Genomic DNA, 23,716 nt, shown 5'->3' with positions numbered 1-23,716 from the left:
CATCTTTCACTCTCCTCTATTACATTTCTTCTTGTTGACAGCTAACGTCATTAGTGCCATTAGTGAGCGTCTGTACTGACTCTCATGTGCTGAATGTTGTAATTAGTGCTAAAGTTTGATGTTTCACTCAGTAGATGAGCATTTCATCATCAGACATTTATTATTAAACAGTGCAGGTCTTCTTTATAAAGTCAAAATGTGTGAAATATGATGTGTGTCTGTATTAGGGCGGCACGGTGGCTCGGTGGGTAGCACTGTCGCATCACAAAAAGAAGGTCCTGAGTTCAGTTCCCAGGGATCCTTTCTGGGTGGGTTTCCTCTGGAACCTCCCACAGTCCAAAGACATGCAGTCAGGTTAATTGGGGTGTGTGTGTGTGTGCCCTGTGATGGACTGGCGCTCTGTCCAAGGTGTCTCTGTGTACCCATTAACAGCTGGAATACTATCCAGCAAAAGAAAGTATGTGAACCAGGATTTGTGCGTTTGTTGTCTGATCCTCATTCAAGTTATAATAAAAAATCTGCCTCAAAAGGTTGCCTCACAGCAAGAAGGTCCTGGGTTTTAATCCCAGGGGTCCTTTCTTTGTGGTGTTTACATGTTCTCCCCGTGTCTGAGTGTGTTTTTGCTCTGGAAGCTCTGGTTTCCTCCCACAATCCAAAGACATACAGTCAGGTTAATTGGAGTGTGTGCCCTGTGATGAACTGGCGCTCTGTCCAAGGTGTCTCTGTGTACCTTGCACTCATTAACAGGTGGAATACTCTCCAGTATAAGAAAGTATGTGAACCTGTCACAGTTACCTGGATTTGTGCGTTTGTTGTCTGATCCTCATTCACGTTTTATAAAAAATCTGCCTCAGTAGGTAGCCTCACAGCAAGAAGGTCCTGGGTTAGAATCCCAGGTGGTGTTGTCCAGGTCCTTTCTGTGTGGAGTTTGCATGTTCTCCCCCACATGGGTTTTCTCCCATGTGAATGTGTGTGTGTTTGCCCTGTGATGGACTGGCAACCTGTACAGGGTTTTTCTGCCCAAACTAATAACCTTAGGTAACCCGAAGGAGACAGTTACATGATACGTGCCACTTAACGTGCCGCTGCGCTTCACATTTGCCACGTTTCCTCACGATTCAAACGCACATCGCAGAGCTCAATGTTCAATTTGATTGAACTTTGACCCAGCTTGATTCTGACCATTTCAAAGCGCCTCCAAAAAGACATTCTGTTTCATAAGACGTGGTAAAAGCGACTCCAAAAAAGTGGCAGCACTGATTCTCACCGTTTCTCAGCACCTGAGTTGTATGACCCAACTTTAAAAGCGTACCATTACACAGTGAGGAAAAATACAGCTAACCTTAGATACGTGTGGATGCTTCAGAGAGGATTTAATGGTTATTTCACACAAATGGAAATTTGTGTCGTGGTCACTTTTATGATGTTTCACCACACCGCTCAGGCTAAGCGATGAGGAACGTGGCAATTTGAGCCGAGACTCATGGTAAGCGAAGCTCAAAATGCTTCTCATCTGAATGTCCCTAAAGACATAAACAAATAAGACCTGCAGGCGCACCAGTTGTGTCAGGTCAGTAGTTTACATTGTGCCCATTACATGTACAGCTTTACTGAGGGGTCCTGTGAGATATGTGCAGGTACCTGACCATATATTGTACTGTAAATATGCCAGGGCCGGAGTGGGCCCCTTTTTCAGCCCGGGAGTTTTATGCCCAAACCCGGCCCACTTTTTCCATGGAGGAGAAATTTGAAGAAATGAAACAGCAGCTAGCTCTTACAATGCCTTTTTATTGGGTATAAGTTCAGGTATATGTTGGTAAGTTAACAGAAAACACTTCACTTAAACATGTTTAATTCAAATTTAAATCAGATGAAGATCTAAAAGGTAAAAAAAATTTGATAAAGATGAAAACGTATTTACATTTGTACAGGAGCAATAAGTTGAAATAAAAATCATTTGAAATTAAACTTGCATTTGTCTTCCCAACAGAGAGGTGCTCTATTTGTTAGGTTTACACTAAACTCTTAAGTACTGTAGCTTCACTACACGCATATTTAGTAGGCTACCTACAACATCAAAAGCCTCCTAAGCAGTGCACTGGTTTCTGTAACTTTATTAATAACGGTGTCATTGTCTATAGACATGAGACATGGCTTATCTGCTGCTCTGAGGCTAAAAAAAAAAACATTTCATTAAGGGTTAGCCTATTTTGCTGAATAAAATTTTTATTCATTTTATTTATTTATTTAACAATGTAGCCTATATTATGATGGTGTAAAATTGATAGTGATTTAGGTTATTTGTCTCTATTTGTTAAAATCAATTAGGCTATCGTGCTGACATCTTTCTGAATGTCTGAACAATTTAACATATATCATGTATATTCTCTACGTTATATTTTACATTACAAATAACTATCTTAGTTTAAATAACTCTGTGAGACTATCCTCTACCTGTCCCTTCAGTAGTCATGGCCTCCTCGGGATCATCAGTACAGTAGCGTCGGAACAAAAACATTCCATTAATGAGTTAGGCTATTTAATATATTTCACTTCCAATTATGTTTATTATTTTCAGCTTGAAACTGGATATTTGTGATTATTGGTGTGTATTGGGTTCTACAAAATAAACTACGCTAAGTTGACATTACAAATGTTGCGCAATAGCCTTACAGTGACAATACAAAATTATTTCCATATCTCTCTTTACCGGCTGCAACTGGGGTCTGTTCTCTGGAAAACAGGTCTGTTGATATGGCACATTTGGCAGCATCTTCTTCCAACACCTTTCTTTTTTTGAACCTGGCCTTTTCGGCTCCACCTGGCCTCTCCCGCCCTCCATCACCACCGACTGATGGGTTGTGCTATTCTGTTGCTATATTTACTTTTACCGGCGCTCCAGAAAAGACGCTTCGTGGGCCCAACCAACTTAAACATTTGGGAGGGGGGAATTCCCTCAGATGTTAGAACCCATCTAATCTACTGCGATGTAGGGGCTGCGCTGTCAGATGAATGGAGAATGAATGCAAGAAGAAGATTAGATAAGTGACAGATAAGTGTCAAAATTATTTTTCCCATCCAACCGACCATCTAATCCTCCCGATTAGCCACTTCGGGCTTGAAATATGCCTACAAGAATCAGTAGGTGGCGCCCAGGTGGCACAGTGGAATATTCCGCTAGCACACCAGCGCCGAAATTCTGAACACCTGGGTTCGAATCTTGTCTCTGATACCGGTCGGCTGAGCGCCATCTAGTGGGCACAATTGGTAGTGCCTGCAGCAGACAAAATTAGCCACCGAGTCTGCTGGGTGGGAAAAAGCTGGAGTAAGTGGGTGGGTTCTTTAAACGCTGTGCAAACACCCTGGTTAGCAGACCGACGAGCCTGTGCAGAAGTGGGTGAGCCTCAGGTGTGAATTCCCCAACGCACGGTAGGAAAAAGGAAAACAAATGCATAAATAAATGTTTCATTTCATGGTTACCCTATTTAGGACAACAAAAACCCCACACACCAAAAAAAAGTTCATGTACAGTAGGTAGCTGTATAAAAAAGATCTGTTTCTTACCAGGACTGTGGGAAGTGATTACGTCTGCGAGCGCCTGGTCAGGAGCAGACTCCTGGTTGTTGTTGTCCTGCTCCTGTATTTTATCCACCATGGCGATGATGGAGTTCAGACTTTTAGCCACGCTTGCCCACACCCTGTCCTAGAGAGCCCAAAACAAGAGTCAGAGCCACTATTAGGGCCCTACTAAATTCATGGGAAAATGTGCCTAATTTCACGGACATCGTTTTTCCAAAAATCACAGATTTCACAGATTTTTAAAGAAAAGTGTCCACAGAACCGGAGTGCATTTTCTTAAAAAATCTGTGAAATCTGTGATTTTTGGAAAAACGATGTCCGTGAAATTAGGCACATTTTCCCATGAATTTAGTAGGGCCCTAATAATGTGTCATATGTTAAACTCGTTATGAAAGATGTTAACAGTTCCTTGTAATGACAATCATGATCACAGCCCATAGTGATGTCTGGTTCTGTTCACATTACCCGAGCCGTGTTTTTAGCTGCTTTAGACTTCTACATCTTGGACATTTTGTTCAAGCAATTGCTAATGTAACAAAGTGTCTGTAGAGTTTGCTGAGTATATAAAGTAAGAAATAAACTGTACATGGACAAACTATCAGGAGCAGAAAACTTTACTGGTTTGTTCTTTACAGGGATGATCACATGTGTAGAGAAGTGACACTTTTACATTGATTATGGAATCCCAAATGGGACAAAATGCACTCGATGCACATAAACACAAACACTAAACACTGTCAGCACACTACACCACAGAAAAAGTCTCTTACACTAGCGCAGGGGTCACCAACCTTTTCGAGACCGAGAGCTACTTCAAGGGTACTGAATAATACGAAGGAGCTACTTGTTTGATACTGAATAACAAAGTTGCACGATTCACCTTCAATTATATTATTATTAATATTATTATTATTTTTATAAATATTCACATATAATGACCACAGAAATGGTCTTTACTCTCTGACGAAATGAGAGAAACGTGCTGAATGTAGCGGAGAAAAAGTAAAACTAAAGTATCTATCCCATCACACTAGTACCAATCTGATACCAATACCAACATTGGTATCGATAATATCGATATTTGGATCAGTCCGCCCACCACTACTGATGGAGTCTGTCCTGTAAATCAGCGGTCTCCAACCTTTTTTGCACCATGGACTGGTTTCATATAATATATAATTTCACGGACTGGCGGGGGCGGGAGGATTTAAAATAGAATAACTGTGTAGAATAACTAGTGTTTTCATTGATGATGTAGCAACTCCAATTATTTATTCTTTCTGTGCGGCCCGGTAATAAATGACCCACGGACCGGTACCGGTCCGCGGCCCGGTGGTTGGGGACCACTGCTCTAAATGGTATGCACACTGTCTGTATATATACAGTGTACCATATACAGCAGTATACAGTATATACATTTCCTTATAGAGCTCATTGTTGCTCATTAACATTCTGCCATCTGCCTCTCCCCTCCATGCTCGGTACCGTGTACATTTCTTACTGGTCTTAAAAACTGATTTTTATTTTTGGTTTCCATAGTTGCCTTTGTTTCATGTCAGTGTGCAGCCAGAATATTTCTGCTCCCATGGATACGAGTATAACAAACTTCTCCCTTATTTTATCCCTTATATTAAAACCAAGATATTTTTTTCTTTACTGAGCTGCAGTTAACAGAATCACTTCATCACTGAGTAGGGATTTATATCCTGAACTTTGTTACTAATGCTACTCTGTTAGCCCTAGCCCTGTGGTCAGGATTGCTGTCTGTGGGGTCTGGTTTACCTGGAAACAATGAGTGCAAGGCAGGAACACCATGGACAGAGTGCCAGGGTTTCAGCCACCAAATCCTTTCCAGATATAGCCAATTATACAACCCCATATCAGAAGTTGGGACAGTATAGAAAATGCAAATAAAATAAAAATGCAGTTTTCCTTACATTTACTTTGACTTTTATTTGATTGCAGACAGGATGAACCTGAGATATTTCATGTTTTATCTGCTCAACTTCATTTAATTTATTAATAAGCATCCATTCCTGCATTTCAGGCTTGCAACAAATTCCAAAAAAGTTGGGACGGGGCGATTTAGGGCTAGTAATGAGGTGAGAAAACTAAATAATGATGTGATTACAATCAGGTGATGTGAACAGGTGATTGTAATCATGGTTTGGTACAAAAGCAGCGTCCAGGAAAGGCTGAGTCTCTGATGAGTAAAGATGATCAGAGGTTGTTTGTTAACAAATGCGTGAAAAAATTACTGGTGTGCATCTTAAGACGTGTTTGCAGGAAGAACGGGAAAGTTAAGCAATTATCTTAGTCCATGTGTGTTTAGCAGTCAGTGTAGCATTTAGATTAGCATTAGCCTTGTTCATGTTTAGTAAGCATTAGCATTTAGCTTAGCATAGGTTTTGTGTGTTTGGTCTTGTCTTGTCTTTTATTATCACTCTCACCCTGTCCCCTCTTGTCTCGTCATCGCCCATAAGTGTTACATTGTGAAGTGTGACTTGCATTAAGTGGGAATTTGACTTGACTGTTTGCTGCCCTGACATCTAGACCAATCACAAGCCAGTTTGGGATTTAATGGTTAATTAAGTAAAAAAAACCTAAATGACCCATCCATGGTTTTAAATTTTGAAGGCTTTAAGACTCGCCCATTCCAAGCTATTCTATTTCTATTCATGGACTTAAGGACTCTACATATGAGCTTATAGACATGATTACTGTAATCTGTGCAATATTAAATCCAAGAGACACATTTGAGAATGCATAAAACTTAAACTGAAGTATCAGTGGCCTGCGGCACGTTGAGTGCACTTCATTCTTTCTAAAACCCGACAGAACTTCTTCCTAACAGCTGTTTCGATAAAGCTGTTTTAATGAATAATTTTCATGGTCGTTGCTATAAGCGGGACCTTCACTTCAGGCATGCTCGCTCACACAGTCTCTGGATTCCATGGAGATGAAAAACCTGCATTTTTTCATGCTTAACTAGAAATACATACACAATCTGTTTCTAACTTTTATTCTAAAACTTTTGTCTAATGACCAGAAATTTTTACACGCTTCTGTGAAGGACAGAACTTCTACCGAGCCCTGAAAAGTATGGGACAACAGGGAAGGAGAAAGAAACAAACATTAATAAACACTTGCCCATTCTTCTTCGTCGTACTCCTTGTAGTGAGGGAGGTCTTGGTGCTTGAGGGGAAGGCAAGCTTCAGTTTTAGGGGGCGTCTGGGAGCCGGACACATTGTTGCAGGTAATGGCGCTCGGCTCACAGCTCTGGTTTTGGTTCAGGGTTGGAGTCTGGGTCACGCTTGCATTTATGTGTGGCTCAGGTTGACTATACACTTGGGTTTTGTTCATGTAAGCAGGTCGTGCAGCGTGTAGAGCCAGGAGGGCGTTCTTCACCAGCTCGTCCTTCAGAGTGTGTACTAACTGCTCCGTCTGAAAAGAAAGAGACAGATAAGGTTAGTTCTTATTAGTTGAATTAAAAAGTACCCCTCAAAGCCAAATTCCCCTCAACGAAAAATACCCAAATAAATGACTCAACTCAACAGCCAACTGCTTGTAACCATAAATACATTCACAAACAGTTGCATCTTAACCGTAACCATAAATACCCCCAAAGCCAAATACATAAATACATAACATACATAAATACCCCCACAGCCAATTGCTTCCTAACCATCAAAACCCAAAGCCAAATAAATACTACAAACAAGAATTTACACCAATCAGGCATAACATTAAAACCACCTCCTTGTTTCTACACACATAGTCCATTTTATCAGCTCCACTTACCATATAGAAGCACTTTGTAGTTCTACAATTACTGTTTGTAGTCCATCTGTTTCTCTGCATGCTTTGTTAGCCCCCTTTCATGCTGTTCTTCAATGGTCAGGACTCTCCCAGGACCACCACAGAGCAGGTATTATTTAGGTGGTGGATCATTTTCAGCACTGCAGTGACACTGACATGATGGTGGTGTGTTAGTGTGTGTTATGCTGGTATGAGTGGATCAGACACAGCAGTGCTGCTGGAGTTTTTAAACACCTCACTGTCACTGCTGGACTGAGAATAGTCCACCAACCAAAAACATCCAGCCAACAGCGCCCCGTGGGCAGCGTCCTGTGACCACTTATGATGGTCTAGAAGACGACCGACTCAAACAGCAGCAATAGATGAGCGATCGTCTCTGACTTTACATCTACAAGGTGGACCAACTAGGTAGGAGTGTCTAATAGAGTGGATAGTGAGTGGACACGGTATTTAAAAACTCCAGCAGCGCTGCTGTGTCTGATCCACTCATACCAGCACAACACACACTAACATACCACCACCATGTCAGTGTCACTGCAGTGCTGAGAATCAACCACCTAAATAATACCTGCTCTGTGGTGGTCCTGTGGGGGTCCTGACCATTGAAGAACAGCATGAAAGGGGGCTAACAAAGCATGCAGAGAAACATATGGACTACAGTCAGTAATTGTAGAACTACAAAGTGCTTCTATATGGTAAGTAGAGCTGATAAAATGGACGGTGAGTGTAGAAACAAGGAGGTGGTTTTAATGTTATGGCTAATTAGTGTATAATTAGACTGACAGCCAGACATTAACCAATATTTTTCGCATTGGATATTAAATGCCAGAAAACCATATTTACCACAACTTCCACAGCCAAAGCCCCTTAACCATGAATATTCCTTATAGCCAAAGAACCAACCACAAATATTGTGCTACTGCAGCCAAACACTGATAAACCAGCAGCACAGAGGCTGTTATAGCTGCTCCATATTCATGCTCATGGTTTTCAAATATGATGTTCAGTAAACTCACGGTAGCCTATTTTTTTTGGGCAAACAATGTGGCCAGGTGGTGAAGCGGTAAATGATGCCAGCACACTACCACTGAGATCTGGGGAAATCTCAGCGGCGCTATCAAATCACAGCGGCGCTATTGGCTGAAACAGCCTAACCATTAAGATTAACATGTCAGTGTGGACTAGGTACCAGTCCCAAGCCTGGAGAAAAAGAACAGTAAGGGCATATGATGTAAAATCGGTGCAAGTCTCTGTGGCGACTCCTAAATATGGGAGGAGTTGAGAAAAAAAGTGTCTATATCTTAGACCTGCTAAATTTGTTATCAACATAAAGAGAGGCGCACTTTTGTTCAGCATGGACTTTTATTATCATATATTTTTCTTTTTATTTATGCATTTTCTCCCATTTTCTCCCAATTTAGCATAGTTAATTAGTCTTCTGCTGCCGTGGGATCCCTAACTTGCAGTTGAGGTGGTATATTGTTGCTCACACCTCCTCCGACCTGCTTGCAGCCCTTAGCGAAACCCTTTTTTTACCCATGCATTCTGCACAGGCGCCTCTCTATCTGCCAATCAGGGTCCTTGCACAGCGTTTGACGACCTCACCCACATAGTCCAGTCATCCCCCCCTAGCAGAGACATGTCTGCTGCGGGCACTGCCAATTATGTCCACTAGATGGCGCCCAGCTGACCGGTGGCAATGCCGAGTTTCAAACCGAGGAGTTCAGAATCTCGGCGCTGGTGTGCTAGTGGAATATCCCGCTGCGCCACCTGGGCGCCCTTTACTATCACTTTAATATTTATTCAAAGGTACATCGGGTCAGCACGGCGGCTCGGTGGCTAGCACTGTAGCCTCACAGCAAGAAGGTCCCGAGTGGAGTTTGCATGCGTGTCTGCGTGGGTTTCCACATGGAGCTCCGGTATCCTCCCACTGTCCAAAGACGTGTGTTTGACATTAAACTTGAACTGATGAGGTACATACATCTCATAAAGGTGCACAGTATTACCCAGAAAAGCAAAGACGTAGCCATGAATTAAACACTGGAGGGGGGGCAAATGTACTGGGATTGGTGGGGCATTTTAAAACTATTCCTGCCATACTAACAACTGATGAAAACACTGACAGATCATGACATTACACAAAGCTAATAAGTGGAATATATTTATTTACAATTTTATATCATTATTTGGGAAGGGTGGCAATTTGGAAAGGGAGCATATCTGAATATCTGAATACCCACCCATCCAATATATATATTGTGATTACAGCCTTGCTAAAAAGTGTATATACACAAAAGGGAATCCACATAATCTATCACATCACACAACACACACACACTTCAAATGAAGTAAAATAAATAAAGGCGTGAAAGAGGTGAAGTTGAAGGAGACAGAAGGAGCAGGATGAGAAGAGGAATAAAAAAAAACCCAAAGATGGGCTCCTTTGACTTAGGTTCAGAGAGCAACAACAACAAACATCTCAATTACTTCTGACCGGAGGAGAGAAATGAAGAGACTGAGATAAGAGTTACTGAAGTAGCTACAGATAGACAGAAAGCGGTAATGAAGAGGATGGAGGGGAAGACCAGAGAAAACTGGTCATCCTGGTAAGAGCCCTCAGAAATAACTGAGTCAACATCACAAAAGGCTTGTTAACTATGCTCACCATTTAATTACTGCCTTATTCATTTGATTCATTAGATTGTGTTGCTTTACAACTTTAGATTAATTCGGCAGCCCCCCCTCCTACATAAAAAGTCTCTTAACATGCCTGCTATTAGCCACATTCTGCAGTTTAGTCACTTTGTTCCACCAATAGTACATAAACATCTTTGGCACACCCGCATGCCACCACCGTTATTTTAAGCCATTTGTGTCTGTATTCCGCTCCAAAAATATGGATCTTGAAGGAAATGTTCATTAGCATTGAAGTTGACCTGTTTATCCTTAAGCTGTAATAAGTCTGTATTCCTGCAATCTTGCAGTCGATTGTATATGACACGTCTGTAATTTTCTAGCCCGGAGGTGTGCGGAGGTACAACGCTGATGGACTGTTCCCTTCCAACACTCGATCAATTCGTTATTAAGCCATCGATCCGATTCTCCACCGAGAAGCTTATCGCAGTAATTTTCATTTAGTCACTAATCTGTTTAGGGCCGAAATAAACAGTCAGGCTTGAATTAGCTCAGAGAATAACCTGCTGAGAATGTTATTATTTATTTGCTTAGTTCATCACTTCGACTTGTAATATGATAAAGATTAGAAAGATCTCTGAAAATGAGTTAGGATAGATAAGCTACAACACTGACATTTGGGACATTTAGCAGATGCTTTGATCCAAAGCAACTTACAAGAATGACTGAATACAAGTCAAGATGGGAATGGATTAATAAATAAATAAAACAGATACTGGATGCTGCAATAAAATTCCGGCATGATTGCATTACCGGGTTGAGATTTACACAGATCAGCCATAACATTAAAACCACCTCATTGTTTCTACACTCACTGTCCATTTTATCAGCTACACTTACCATATCAAAGCACTTTGTAGTTCTACAATTACTGACTGTAGTCCATCTGTTTCTCTACATGCTTTGTTAGCCTGCTTTCACCCTGTTCTTCAATGGTCAGGACCCCCACAGGACCACCACAGAGTAGATATTATTTAGGTGGTGGATCATTCTCAGCACTGCAGTGACACTGACATGGTGGTGGTGTGTTAGTGTGTGTTGTGCTGGTATGAGTAGATCAGACACAGCAGCGCTGCTGGAGTTTTTAAATACAGTGTCCACTCACTGTCCACTCTATTAGACACTCCTACCTAGTTGGTCCACCTTGTAGATGTAAAGTCAGAGACGATCGCTCATCTATTGCTGCTTTTTGAGTTGCTCATCTTCTAGACCTTCATCAGTGGTCACAGGACGCTGCCCACGGGGCGCTGTTGGCTGGATGTTTTTGGTTGGTGGACTATTCTCAGTCCAGCAGTGACAGTGAGGTGTTTAAAAACTCCATCAGCACTGCTGTGTCTGATCCACTCATACCAGCACAACACACACTAACACACCACCACCATGTCAGTGTCACTGCAGTGCTGAGAATGATCCACCACCTAAATAATACCTGCTCTGTAGTGGTCCTGTGGGGGTCCTGACCATTAAAGAACAGCATGAAAGGAGGCTAACAAAGTATGTAGAGAAACAGATGGACTACAGTCAGTAATTGTAGAACTACAAAGTGCTTTTATATGGTAAGTGTAGCTGATAAAATGGACAGTGGGTGTAGAAACAAGGAGGTGGTTTTAATGTTATGGCTGATCGGTGTATTTTTTAACAGTTTGCAAAGTTCCTGAATGCAAATGGCCTTGTCAATTTGTCACACACACACACACACACACACACACACACACACACACACACACACACACACACACACACACACATACTGTTTGAGATTTCAATCAGGCTGGGCTGGCTGTATCTGCTGGGTGGGATCCCATCTCTAATCAAGGTGCAGAGAAACAGTGACAGAAAAATTGTACCAATTAAGGCAGCTGATTGGCTGCTATTCCACTGTGGCTAAACAATCTGAGTGCAGCAGATTGCTCTCCGACAGCACCAGATGTAATTAATTAATTACACTGATAAAACACCAAAGCCTTTGCTTCAGCAATCATGCATGTCCTGCTTTTGTTGGTTTATGGCATGAAAAAGCGGCATCCTGATGGCCGCGTGTCAAGACCCGCGTGGTCATTTAACTGTCCATAATCAGGACATGAAGTGAAATTGTTACAGGGTCAATCACACGTTATTTCAGTTAGCGTTCGCTACAGCAGAATCTTTATAATTATAGAGGGAGACCAATCAGAAACGGTGCTTCTCTGAGGGTGATTTCACACCTCGTCCAAAACTCAATCAAATAAAATCAAAAGTCTTTTGTCCTTTGGACTAAAATTTAAACAGACCAGAAAAAAATATGAGCTGAGCTAAGCTAAGAGACATGTGTGCTGCATTCATTTACTGGTAACTGTTATACCCTGTACTGGTCTTGCTTTGCTCTTTGCTACAACGGCATATTAGGGCCACCACAAAAAAAATATTTTTAAGTTTCAATTTCGAGAATAAAGTCAAATAAGTTTCAATTTCGAGAATAAAGTTGAATATGTTTCAATTTTGAAAATAAAGTCAAATACGTTTCAGTTTAGAGAATAAAGTCAAAATTATTTTGAGAATAAAGTCGAATATGTTTCAATTTCGAGAATAAAGTCGAAATTATTTTGAGAATAAAGTCGAAATTATTTTAAGAATAAAGTCGAATATGTCTTAATTTTGAGAATAAAGTCGAAATTATTTTAAGAATAAAGTCAAAAGGATTTCGAGAATAAAGTCAAATAAGTTTCAGTTTTGAGATTAAAGTCGAAATGATTATGAGAATAAAGTCGAAATATTATAGCCAAAGAAAGTGCAGCCATCGCAGGCTTGTCAGTTCAGAGAGACACGGGTCTCAGTACCTGGATCGGCACTGTAGCGCTGAGGGCAGCCTCCAATGCGCGTTACTGTGGTTATCCAGTTACCCGCGACTACTTTTGGGTGGTTGTTTGTATTGTGCACTTCCATCCACATGACATGATGACTAAACCCGTCAATGCTACCATTTACAGTAATGCCGTACGGCTTTAGTTCATTGTATATGTCCATAAGGCTCTGTTGAAGTACTGGTGACGATGCAGACCCCGAGCACACCGGTGATGCACATTCTTCTAAATAAACACAGTTTATTACAAAGCCGTTTCAGCGTCCTTATACTAATAACAAACTGGTGCTGATGTGCAGGAGATCGGGGATTTCTTTATTTGTGAAACCGATATGAAAGTATAACAAATCATGAACGTCCCTCATTTTAACACAAGGAGGGGCTATGGCCATAATATTTCCACTTTATCCTCGAAATAATTTTGACTTTAATCTCAAAATAATTTTGACCTTAATCTCAAACTCATTTTGACTTTAATCTTGAAATCATTTTGACTTTATTCTCAAAATCAAAACTTGAAAAAACAAAAACAATATTTTTCTTTAAAGTGGCCCTAATACGTCGTCGTACTTTGCACCTGTTTTGAAGGCACACCCGTTTTCCGGGTTTTTCTATACCATGTTACGATCAAGTATTTAAGCCTGCTTGTGACTCAAATCATCCTCCAGGCCACTAAAGGAGAATAAAGGTTCCTGCTGAGTCTGGTTCCTCTCAAGGTTTTTTCCTGTAATTTTAAGAGAGGTTTACCTTGCAACTGTCACCCTCGGTTTGCTCAATAGGGGTTTTTGGTCTGTCGGTCCTGGATTCTGTAAGTTAAATTGAGGCAATGTCTATTGTAAAAAGTGCTATATAAATTAATTTGGCTTGACTTGCCTTGTGACCAGAGATTGACACAAGGTATCAGTGCCAATCTACAGTCTGTGCCAGGCATTTCCATGTATTGTTTGGCTCTAGATCTTGACCTTTGCTGTGCACCTTTGACCACACATGCCTACAACAGTCTGTTTGCCAGTTACCTGACCTTTGCCTGTATCTTGATTGTGAGTACTTGGATTGTCTTGCATTTGTCTATGTAGTTGTTGAGAACTGTTAATAAACCTGCACTTGTGTCCTAAGCCACTTGTGTTACAGTAACAACGGCTGCACACAAGTCTGCCTCTTAAGGGTGTCAAGACAACGGTGCAGCTGCAGATTTTTAAACTATGAGGGATCTTCAAAAAGTTTCCGCACTTTTATATTTTGGTTGAAACGGTGAGAAAGGGCGAGAGGAGTAGTACTTGGAGAGCTTACACCGACCAGGCATAACATTATGACCACCCTCCTTATATTGTGTCTCCCCCCCTTTTGCAGCCCCATACACAACAAACTGTGATGCTCTGTGTATTCTGACACCTTTTCTATCAGAACCAGCATTAACTTCTTCAGCAATTTGAACTACAGCAGCTCGTCTGTTGGCCAGCCTTCCCTCCCCACGTGCATCAATGAGCCTCGGCCGCCCATGACCCTGTCGCCGAGTTAACCACTGTTCCTTTCTTGGATCACTTTTGATAGATACTGACCACTGCAGACCAGGAACACCCCACAAGAGTCATCTAGCCATCACAATTTGGCCCTTGTCAAACTTGCTCAAATCATTAAGCTCGTTCAATTTTCCTGCTTCTAGCATCAACTTTGAGGATAAAATGTTCACTTACTGCCTAATATATCCCCCCCACTAACAGGTGCCGTGATGAAGAGATAATCAGTGTTATTCACTTCACCTGTCAGTGGTCATAATGTTATGCCTGGTCGGTGTAAAGTCCGGATTTAGCTGCATCTGATTTCCACCTTTTTGGATGCTCAAAGAAGCTTTAAGGGGAAGAAGATTTTTATGTGATGATGATGTGAAAGCAGCGCTGCATCAGTGACAACATTAAAAAGTTGGTACGACGCTGGAAAAATACATCGGAAGGTGACTATATAGAAAATTTTCCACACCAGTTCTTTGTGAATGCTAATGGGCTCTACTGCTCAACAATACAGTCAAGAAAACAGCTCCTGGTACAAACTAATCCCAGTGACAAAATAAAAATGTCTTCTTTATTTGCAAAGCCAATGAAAATATGAAGCACAATTGACTATGGAAATGCTACCTGTTTCCAAGCAGCTTCTGATTAATTGTTGACCATTTTAGGAGACTGATTTGGTTTTGTTCCCAACTCTAGCAGAGAGATGATTACTTTATTCACAGCAACTTACAACTGTGAGTAAATACAATCCAAACAATTAAGGATTAGAGACCTGACTCAAGGGCCCAACTGTGGAAACCTGGCACTGGTGGGGCTTCAACCAGTGACCTTCTAATTACTAGTCCAGTACCTTAACCATTTATTCATTAATTCATTGTCTTTTTTACCACCAGTTCATCCTCCTCAGGGTCACAGTGGGTGCAATTCACTGGGCGAAATGTAGGAAACACCCCAGACAGGTCACCAGTTCATCACAGGGCAAACACACACACACACACACACCTTAGGCAATTTTAGTATCTCCAATTAACCTGACTGCTTGTCTATGGACTGTGGGAGGAAACCGGAGCACCCCAAGGAAAACCCACGTGGACACGAGAAGAACATGCAAACTTTACACAGAAAAGACCCAGGGCACTCCACCTGGGAATCAAAACCAGAAGCTTTTTGCTGTGAAGCGACAGTTCTACCAAGCAAGCCAACGTGCCGCCCCATACCTTAACCAATAAGCTACAAATGCCCTCTCACTGCCTACTCATGCCACCTCTCAACCAGACAGCAGGATTTTCTGTTGCAATAGCAGCACAAATTCCAATAGACACAAAATTGGTGGCTGATACAGACTTCATATTATTGCCTTTGGTCATGTGTCCATATAATTTGGTCGCGTAGCATTGTGCAACTGCAAGAGACGACTGCTTTATCTACAGCAACTTATAACTGTGAGTAAATACAATCCAAACAATTAAGGATTAGAGACTCAAGGGCCCGACAGTGGGAACCTGGCACTGGTGGGGCTTTAACCAGTGACCTAATTAATAGTCCAGTACCTCAACCATATATTTATTGTCTGTTTTACCACCGCTTTGTTCTATTCAGGGTCACGGTGGGTGCAATTCACTGGGCAAAAGGTAGGAAACACTCCAGACAGGTCCAGTCCATCACAGGGCAAACACACACCTGCACATCTTTGGACTGTGGGAGGAAACCCAAATGGAAACGGGGAGAACACGCAACCCACCCACAGTGCAACCCACCACCCCATACCTTAACCAATAAGCTACAAGTGCCCTCTCACTGCCTACTCATGCAACCTCTCAACCAGACGGCGGGATTTGCTTTTGCAGCAGCAGCAGCACAAATTCCAACAGACACACTCTAAACATTCCCAGAAAAGTAGTGGCTGATACAGACTTCATATTATTGCCTTTGGTCATGTGTCCATATAATTTGGCCACATAGCATTCTGTCAGGGTGGTCCATTTGCATCTGTGATCCAGCCAGGTGCTATTAACCGTACCTTTTCCTCCAGGCTCTTGAGCGCCTCCCGCAGGCCGTGGCTGCAGTGCTGCTGAGCCTCCAGCAGCAGTCGCTCCACCAGGCCGCAGATCAGGGGCCGCAGCTGGGCCACAGTGCTGAGGATCTCTCTGGCTTTGGCAGTGTGCTCTGGAGAGTAGTAGATGCACTGATATGCCGTACTGTAGCTGTGGAAGATGAGAGAAGAAACAGATAAAAAGCAGCCAGCAGGACAAACAGCATCTACAACATTTTCACCATGTCTCAACGAACACAGGAATAAATAAATTAACTTCATAATACGATGATTTTGTTCAACAATGGGCTAAAAAATGACTTCAGTCGTGTGTATCTGAACACAAAGAAGGTAGATAGTGTGTTAGCTGTAAAGCTGACCTATGAAGACCTGAGCAAAATCGATACGGACGTTGCAATTTCACACCGGTACAACGTGATCCGATCGATAAACGATCAATGTTCTTTTCTTCTGGACCAACACACTGCGGTTTGTTTTCTAACCCGCGTCTGTAAAAAGAGTCACGTGTGACATGAGGGTGAAAGCAATTGGTTTCCCTATTATCTGCCATAAGCGGATCGAACAGCCCTGCTGCAGGAAATTAACTAATGATCAGCTTTAAAGGCCACTGAACAGCTCCTCAATAAAATCAGTGTGTCCGACACGCGCAGGCTGACCGGGTTCAACACAGGGCCGTGTACCGTTCCTCTCAAAACTGCTCACTCCAATAATGATAAGAAGAAGAAATTGCTTTAATGTGCTTATATAGTTTTTGTGCAGTCATTGTGGCTGAAACACCTGAACTCGAAGGGAATTCCCAAACCTAAGGCCTTAGCATAGGAGAAAGCGTGGCGTGGGTGCGGATCAGGGTGTGGACACGCTAAAAAGTCGGGAGAAAAAGGGGAGAAAGTGCATAACCAAAAAAAAAAATAATAATAAAAAAAAATAATTATATATATATATATATATATATATATATATATAATAAAAACAATGCTTTATTATTTTGTACTTCTATTATTTGTTACGTTTGATAAAAAATAAACAAATGAATTATGGAATAAAGGAGTAATGAGAGCTGGATGCGACTACTACTCTGATGCGATACATAACTAATTACAAAATAAAATAGGATTTAAAGAATTCCTACTTTATTCTATTTTTTTTTTTAATAATTACCCCTGGATAGGACCCAATTAGAAAACATCACACAGTCACTAACTCACATATGTATGGACACTTTAGAACAGCTAATTCACCTACTGACATGATAATGGGATTTTGCTTGGCGATAATGTACAGACTGTTGACTAGTTAGCTGTTTTTTTTAAACCAGCAAACAGTAACTGGAGACAGGAATGCAGCACCAACACTGCCTGGTGAGTCACATTGCCACCCCTGATATGATGCTCAGCATATTTATGTTTACCTAGAATACATAAATGTATTTCATATTTCTCACTTTATTATATTCTAGTAGAAGAAAAAACTGGATGGTTAACAGCTAAGTTCATTCAGTTAATTAATAGTGTAAATAAGGAAAGATTATGTTTTTACACAGGGACAGTCAGTGTTGGATTTTCATAATTTATTAATAATATATAATAATAATAATAACATAGATGGGAAGTTTTACTTTTGCTTTACTTTTTATTATTTTCCCTTCTGCTCTTCCCTCGCTCTTCCGCCCTGTGTGTGTGTGTGTGTGTGTGTGTGTGTGTGTATGTGTGTGTGTGTGTGTGTGCGCCTCTTTTCTCTGCGCGTGTATGAGTGCGCGCGCGACCTGTTCTCTCTCTCTCTCTCTCTCTCTCTCTCTCTCTCTCTCTCTGTGTGTGTGTGTTTAATCTTTCTTTACATGTATTTATGTGTGTGTCTGTTCCTGCTATCTGTCTACTTATGGGATTCGAAAGTCTTCCACATTCCCCTGTGTAATCATCTTGCTCACTCTTCCCTGGATCATCTATGTGTATGCAGGTATTTGTACATACAGACAGGAAAGTAGTGAGTGTCTGTATCTGTAACAATTTACTAACATGTTAAAGACATCCTGTGCTTTCTATGTCTGCTATTTAGTGGTGTTGCCACCTTTATGCCACTTGTTTATATGTAGCCCTCAAACGATGATCCAGTCTATTTAGTGAGGTTCAAGCCTGTATAACGGCCTTGAACGAAGAGAAGGTCTGTCTTCTTGCTGGGTTCTTCTGATACAGATACTGATAAAGTGGAAGAGTCTATAGAACAATGTCTGAACCACTATAAAGCAGAGCCCAAAATGGAAATGGAGGGGTGTCCACTACAGTGGTGGTCAACAAGAGAAAGAGCAAAAGCAAGGCTAGCACCCATTGCACACAAATATCTGTCAACCCCTCCAACTACAGGAGAATCTGTGTTTAAAATTAAAAAGATACAATTAAACAAAAGTATCTGAATATAGATATTATTCCATTGAGTTTATTTAACAATTAAATGTTCATTATTAAAAGCTTCAGTATTAAGGGAAAATGCGATTCATCGCGATTAATTACAGCAAATTGTGCGATTAATTAGTTAATTTTTAGTTAATCGATCGACAGCCCTAATATGTATATATATACTGTATATATATACAGTATATATACAGTGTATCACAAAAGTGAGTACACCCCTCACATTTCTGCAGATATTTAAGTATATCTTTTCATGGGACAACACTGACAAAATGACACTTTGACACAATGAAAAGTAGTCTGTGTGCAGCTTATATAACAGTGTAAATTTATTCTTCCCTCAAAATAACTCAATATATAGCCATTCATGTCTAAACCACCGGCAACAAAAGTGAGTACACCCCTAAGAGACTACACCCCTAAATGTCCAAATTGAGCACTGCTTGTCATTTTCCCTCCAAAATGTCATGTGACTCGTTAGTGTTACTAGGTCTCAGGTGTGCATAGGGAGCAGGTGTGTTCAATTTAGTAGTACAGCTCTCACACTCTCTCATACTGGTCACTGAAAGTTCCAACATGGCACCTCATGGCAAAGAACTCTCTGAGGATCTTAAAAGACGAATTGTTGCGCTACATGAAGATGGCCAAGGCTACAAGAAGATTGCCAACACCCTGAAACTGAGCTGCAGCACAGTGGCCAAGATCATCCAGCGTTTTAAAAGAGCAGGGTCCACTCAGAACAGACCTCGCGTTGGTCGTCCAAAGAAGCTGAGTGCACGTGCTCAGCGTCACATCCAACTGCTGTCTTTGAAAGATAGGCGCAGGAGTGCTGTCAGCATTGCTGCAGAGATTGAAAAGGTGGGGGGTCAGCCTGTCAGTGCTCAGACCATACGCCGCACACTACATCAAATTGGTCTGCATGGCTGTCACCCCAGAAGGAAGCCTCTTCTGAAGTCTCTACACAAGAAAGCCCGCAAACAGTTTGCTGAAGACATGTCAACAAAGGACATGGATTACTGGAACCATGTCTTATGGTCTGATGAGACCAAGATTAATTTGTTTGGTTCAGATGGTCTCAAGCATGTGTGGCGGCAATCAGGTGAGGAGTACAAAGATAAGTGTGTCATGCCTACAGTTAAGCATGGTGGTGGGAATGCCATGGTCTGGGGCTGCATGAGTGCAGCAGGTGTTGGGGAGTTACATTTCATTGAGGGACACATGAACTCCAATATGTACTGTGAAATACTGAAGCAGAGCATGATCCCCTCCCTCCGGAAACTGGGTCGCAGGGCAGTGTTCCAGCATGATAATGACCCCAAACACACCTCTAAGATGACCACTGCTTTATTGAAGAGCCTGAGGGTAAAGGTGATGGACTGGCCAAGCATGTCTCCAGACCTAAACCCAATAGAACATCTTTGGGGCATCCTCAAGCGGAAGGTGGAGGAGCGCAAAGTCTCGAATATCCGCCAGCTCCGTGATGTCGTCATGAAGGAGTGGAAAAGCATTTCAGTGGCAACCTGTGAAGCTCTGGTAAACTCCATGCCCAGGAGAGTTAAGGCAGTTCTGGGAAATAATGGTGGCCACACAAAATATTGACACTTCAGGAACTTTCACTAAGGGGTGTACTCACTTTTGTTGCCGGTGGTTTAGACATTTATGGCTGTATATTGAGTTATTTTGAGGGAAGAATAAATTTACACTGTTATATAAGCTGCACACAGACTACTTTTCATTGTGTCAAAGTGTCATTTTGTCAGTGTTGTCCCATGAAAAGATATACTTAAATATCTGCAGAAATGTGAGGGGTGTACTTACTTTTGTGATACACTGTATATAATAAATTATTATTCTATATTATAAGTATACACCGATCCATAACAGCCATAACATTAAAACCACCTCCTTGTTTCTGCACTCACTGTCCATTTTATCAGCTCATATAGAAGCGCTTTGTAGTTCTACAATTACTGACTATAGACCATATGTTTCTCTGCATGCTTTGTTAGCCCCCTTTCCTGCTGTTCTTCAATGGTCAGGACTCTCCCAGGACCACTACAGAGCAGGTATTATTTGGGTGGTGGATCATTCTCAGCACTGCAGTGACACTGACATGGTGGTGGTGTGTTAGTGTGTGTTATGCTGGTATGAGTGGATAAGACACAGCAGTGCCGCTGGAGTTTTAAAACACCTCACTGTCACTGCTGGACTGAGAATAGTCCACCAACCAAAAAAATATCCAGCCAACAGCGCCCCATGGGCAGCGTCATCTGACAACTGATGAAGGTCTAGAAGATGACCAATTCAAACAGCAGCAATAGATGAGCGATCGTCTCTGACTTTACATCTACAAGGGGGACTAACTAGGTAGGAGTGTCTAATAGAGTGGACAGTGAATGGACACGGTATTTAAAAACTCCAGCAGCGCTGCTGTGTCTGATCAACTCATACCAGCAGTGCTGATAATGATCCACCACCTAAATAATGCCTACTCTGTGGTGGTCCTGTGGGAGTCCTGACAAAGCATGCAGAGAAACAGATGGACTACAGTCAGTAATTGTAGGACTACAAAGTGCTTTTATATGGTAGGTGTAGCTGATAAAATGGACAGTGAGTGTAGAAACAATGAGGTGGTTTTAATGTTATGGCTGATCAGTGTATAATATAATTTATTATAAATATAATATCTATTTTTATTTAGTTTTATGTATGTACAGTGTCTTAATAGCTAGTAGGTAACAGTGCTGCTTGAGGGTTATAAAAAAATAACAACATACATAAAGATAAACTACCGGCTGTATGTGGTTACTGATGTGGTTAATGACAGAGCAGAAACAAAGCCCGAACACATATCAGATAGAAGACGTATCTGATCATCAGATCCTCTTAAGATTAGAGATTAGACAGAACAGACAGACAGACAGACAGAACAGATAAACTGCAGTGAGTCCGAAACCGAGCGACCTCTGTTAATGCTCCATATAGCAGAACAAATTCCCAAAATGTCAGATATCAATTGGCACCAGCAGCTCATTCCGATAGTGTTTAAAAGTCTTTTCTACAAAACAACTCTGCAATTAAATGTTATTATTGGATTGTACTGCTGAGCTGGAGAACCTGAGGGGTGTTAGCGGCTTCTCGAGTAAATTAGCTTCCTGTTCTGAGCTGCATTAATCCTGCAGTACACTGAGGAGAAAAAAAACCATCCAGAGCAACACTTCAGCCGTGTGGATGAGTAAAAACGCGAGGTAAAAACGCCTGCTGTGGGTGTTCATACATCATCAATGAGAATGAATAATGACACTAACGAGAGGATGAGGAACACCAAAGCCCCTAAGTGTTATTAAGCTCAAGTCTCTGGTGTAAGTCTAATTAATAGCAGAAAAAAGAGAAATAGAAGAAGAAGAAGAAGAAGAAGAAGTGCTTTTTGGATATGCTACTGGCATCCAGAAATAAACTCGAATACAATTCATACCATTTATTCTCTCCTGTATTGTCAAGCAACCCTGGTAAAAGTGGCCACATTCATTACAGTCCTGAGGACAATCAGTACAGACTCAAGAAGCATTTTTATAATGGTTATATGATTATATTATAAGTGAGGACGCCTTTATTTGTCATATATACATACACCGATCAGGCATAACATTATGACCACCTTCCTAATATTGTGTTGGTCCCCCTTTTGCTGCCAAAACAGCCCAGCAACTGTGATGCTCTGTGTATTCTGACACATTTCTATCAGAACCAGCATTAACTTCCTCAGCAGTTTGAGCTACAGTAGCTCGTCTGTTGGATCGGACCACACGGGCCAGCCTTCGCTCCCCACGTGCGTCAGTAAACCTTGGCCGCCCATGACCCTGTCGCCAGTTTACCACTGTTCCTTCTTTGGACCACTTTATCACATAGATATTAACTACTGCAGACCGGGAACACGCCACAAGAGCTGCAGTTTTGGAAATGCTCTGAGCCAGTCGTCTAGACATCACAATTTCACGCTCAAATCCTCACGCTCATCCATTTATCCTGCTTCTAACGTCAACTTTGAGGATAAAAGGGCTCAAGGGCCCAACAGAGGCAGCATGGAAGAGCTGGGATTAAAATTCTCAACCTTTCAGTTGATAGCCCAAAGCTCTACCCACTAGGCTACCCCTTTCCCCTATTTTTATATTACGTTTCTTTATTCTACCTACCTAAATACCCACCCTACCCTACCTACCTACTTACTTATCTACCCACCCTACCCTACCTACCTACTTACCCACCCTCCCTACCCTACCTACCTACCTACTTACCCACCCTCCCTACCCTACCTACCTACCCACCCTCCCTACCCTACCTACTTACCCACTTACCCACCCTCCCTACCCTACCTACCTACTTACCCACCCTCCCTACCCTACCTACCTACTTACCCACCCTCCCTACCCTACTTACCCACCCTCCCTACCTACTTACTTATCTACCCACCCTACCCTACCTACCTACTTACTTATCTACCCACCCTACCCTACTTACCTACTTACCCACCCTCCCTACCCTATCTACCTACTTACTTATCTATCCACTCTACCCTACCTACCTACCTACTTACCCACCCTCCCTACCCTACCTACCTACTTACCCACCCTCCCTACCCTACCTACCTACTTACCCACCCTCCCTACCCTACCTACCTACTTACTTACCCACCCTCCCTACCCTACCTACCTTCTTACTTACCCACCCTCCCTACCTACTTACTTATCTATCCACCCTACCCTACCTACCTATTTACTTACCCACCCTTCCTACCCTACCTACCTTCTTACTTACCCAC

The 23,716-nt window shown here is 41.9% G+C and overlaps 1 protein-coding gene across 3 annotated transcripts in view; it reads right to left on the bottom strand.

The window, feature by feature from the left end:
* Positions 1-23,716, bottom strand: part of inpp4b (inositol polyphosphate-4-phosphatase type II B) — a 422,536-nt gene that overhangs the window by 36,434 nt on the left and 362,386 nt on the right. For all 3 annotated transcript variants that reach the window (XM_062996233.1, XM_062996234.1, XM_062996232.1), the window contains 3 exons: positions 16,460-16,643; positions 6,730-7,023; positions 3,565-3,703 (listed from right to left, as the gene is read on the bottom strand). In XM_062996233.1, the coding sequence (XP_062852303.1) occupies positions 3,565-3,703; positions 6,730-7,023; positions 16,460-16,643 (617 nt within the window). The remainder of the gene's footprint in view (positions 1-3,564; positions 3,704-6,729; positions 7,024-16,459; positions 16,644-23,716) is intronic.

The sequence above is a fragment of the Trichomycterus rosablanca genome, chromosome 5 (assembly GCF_030014385.1).
Source record: "Trichomycterus rosablanca isolate fTriRos1 chromosome 5, fTriRos1.hap1, whole genome shotgun sequence".
Taxonomy (NCBI): domain Eukaryota; kingdom Metazoa; phylum Chordata; class Actinopteri; order Siluriformes; family Trichomycteridae; genus Trichomycterus; species Trichomycterus rosablanca.
The sequence above is the reverse complement of the archived record's forward strand: the minus strand, read 5'-3'. Positions and strand labels throughout refer to the sequence as shown.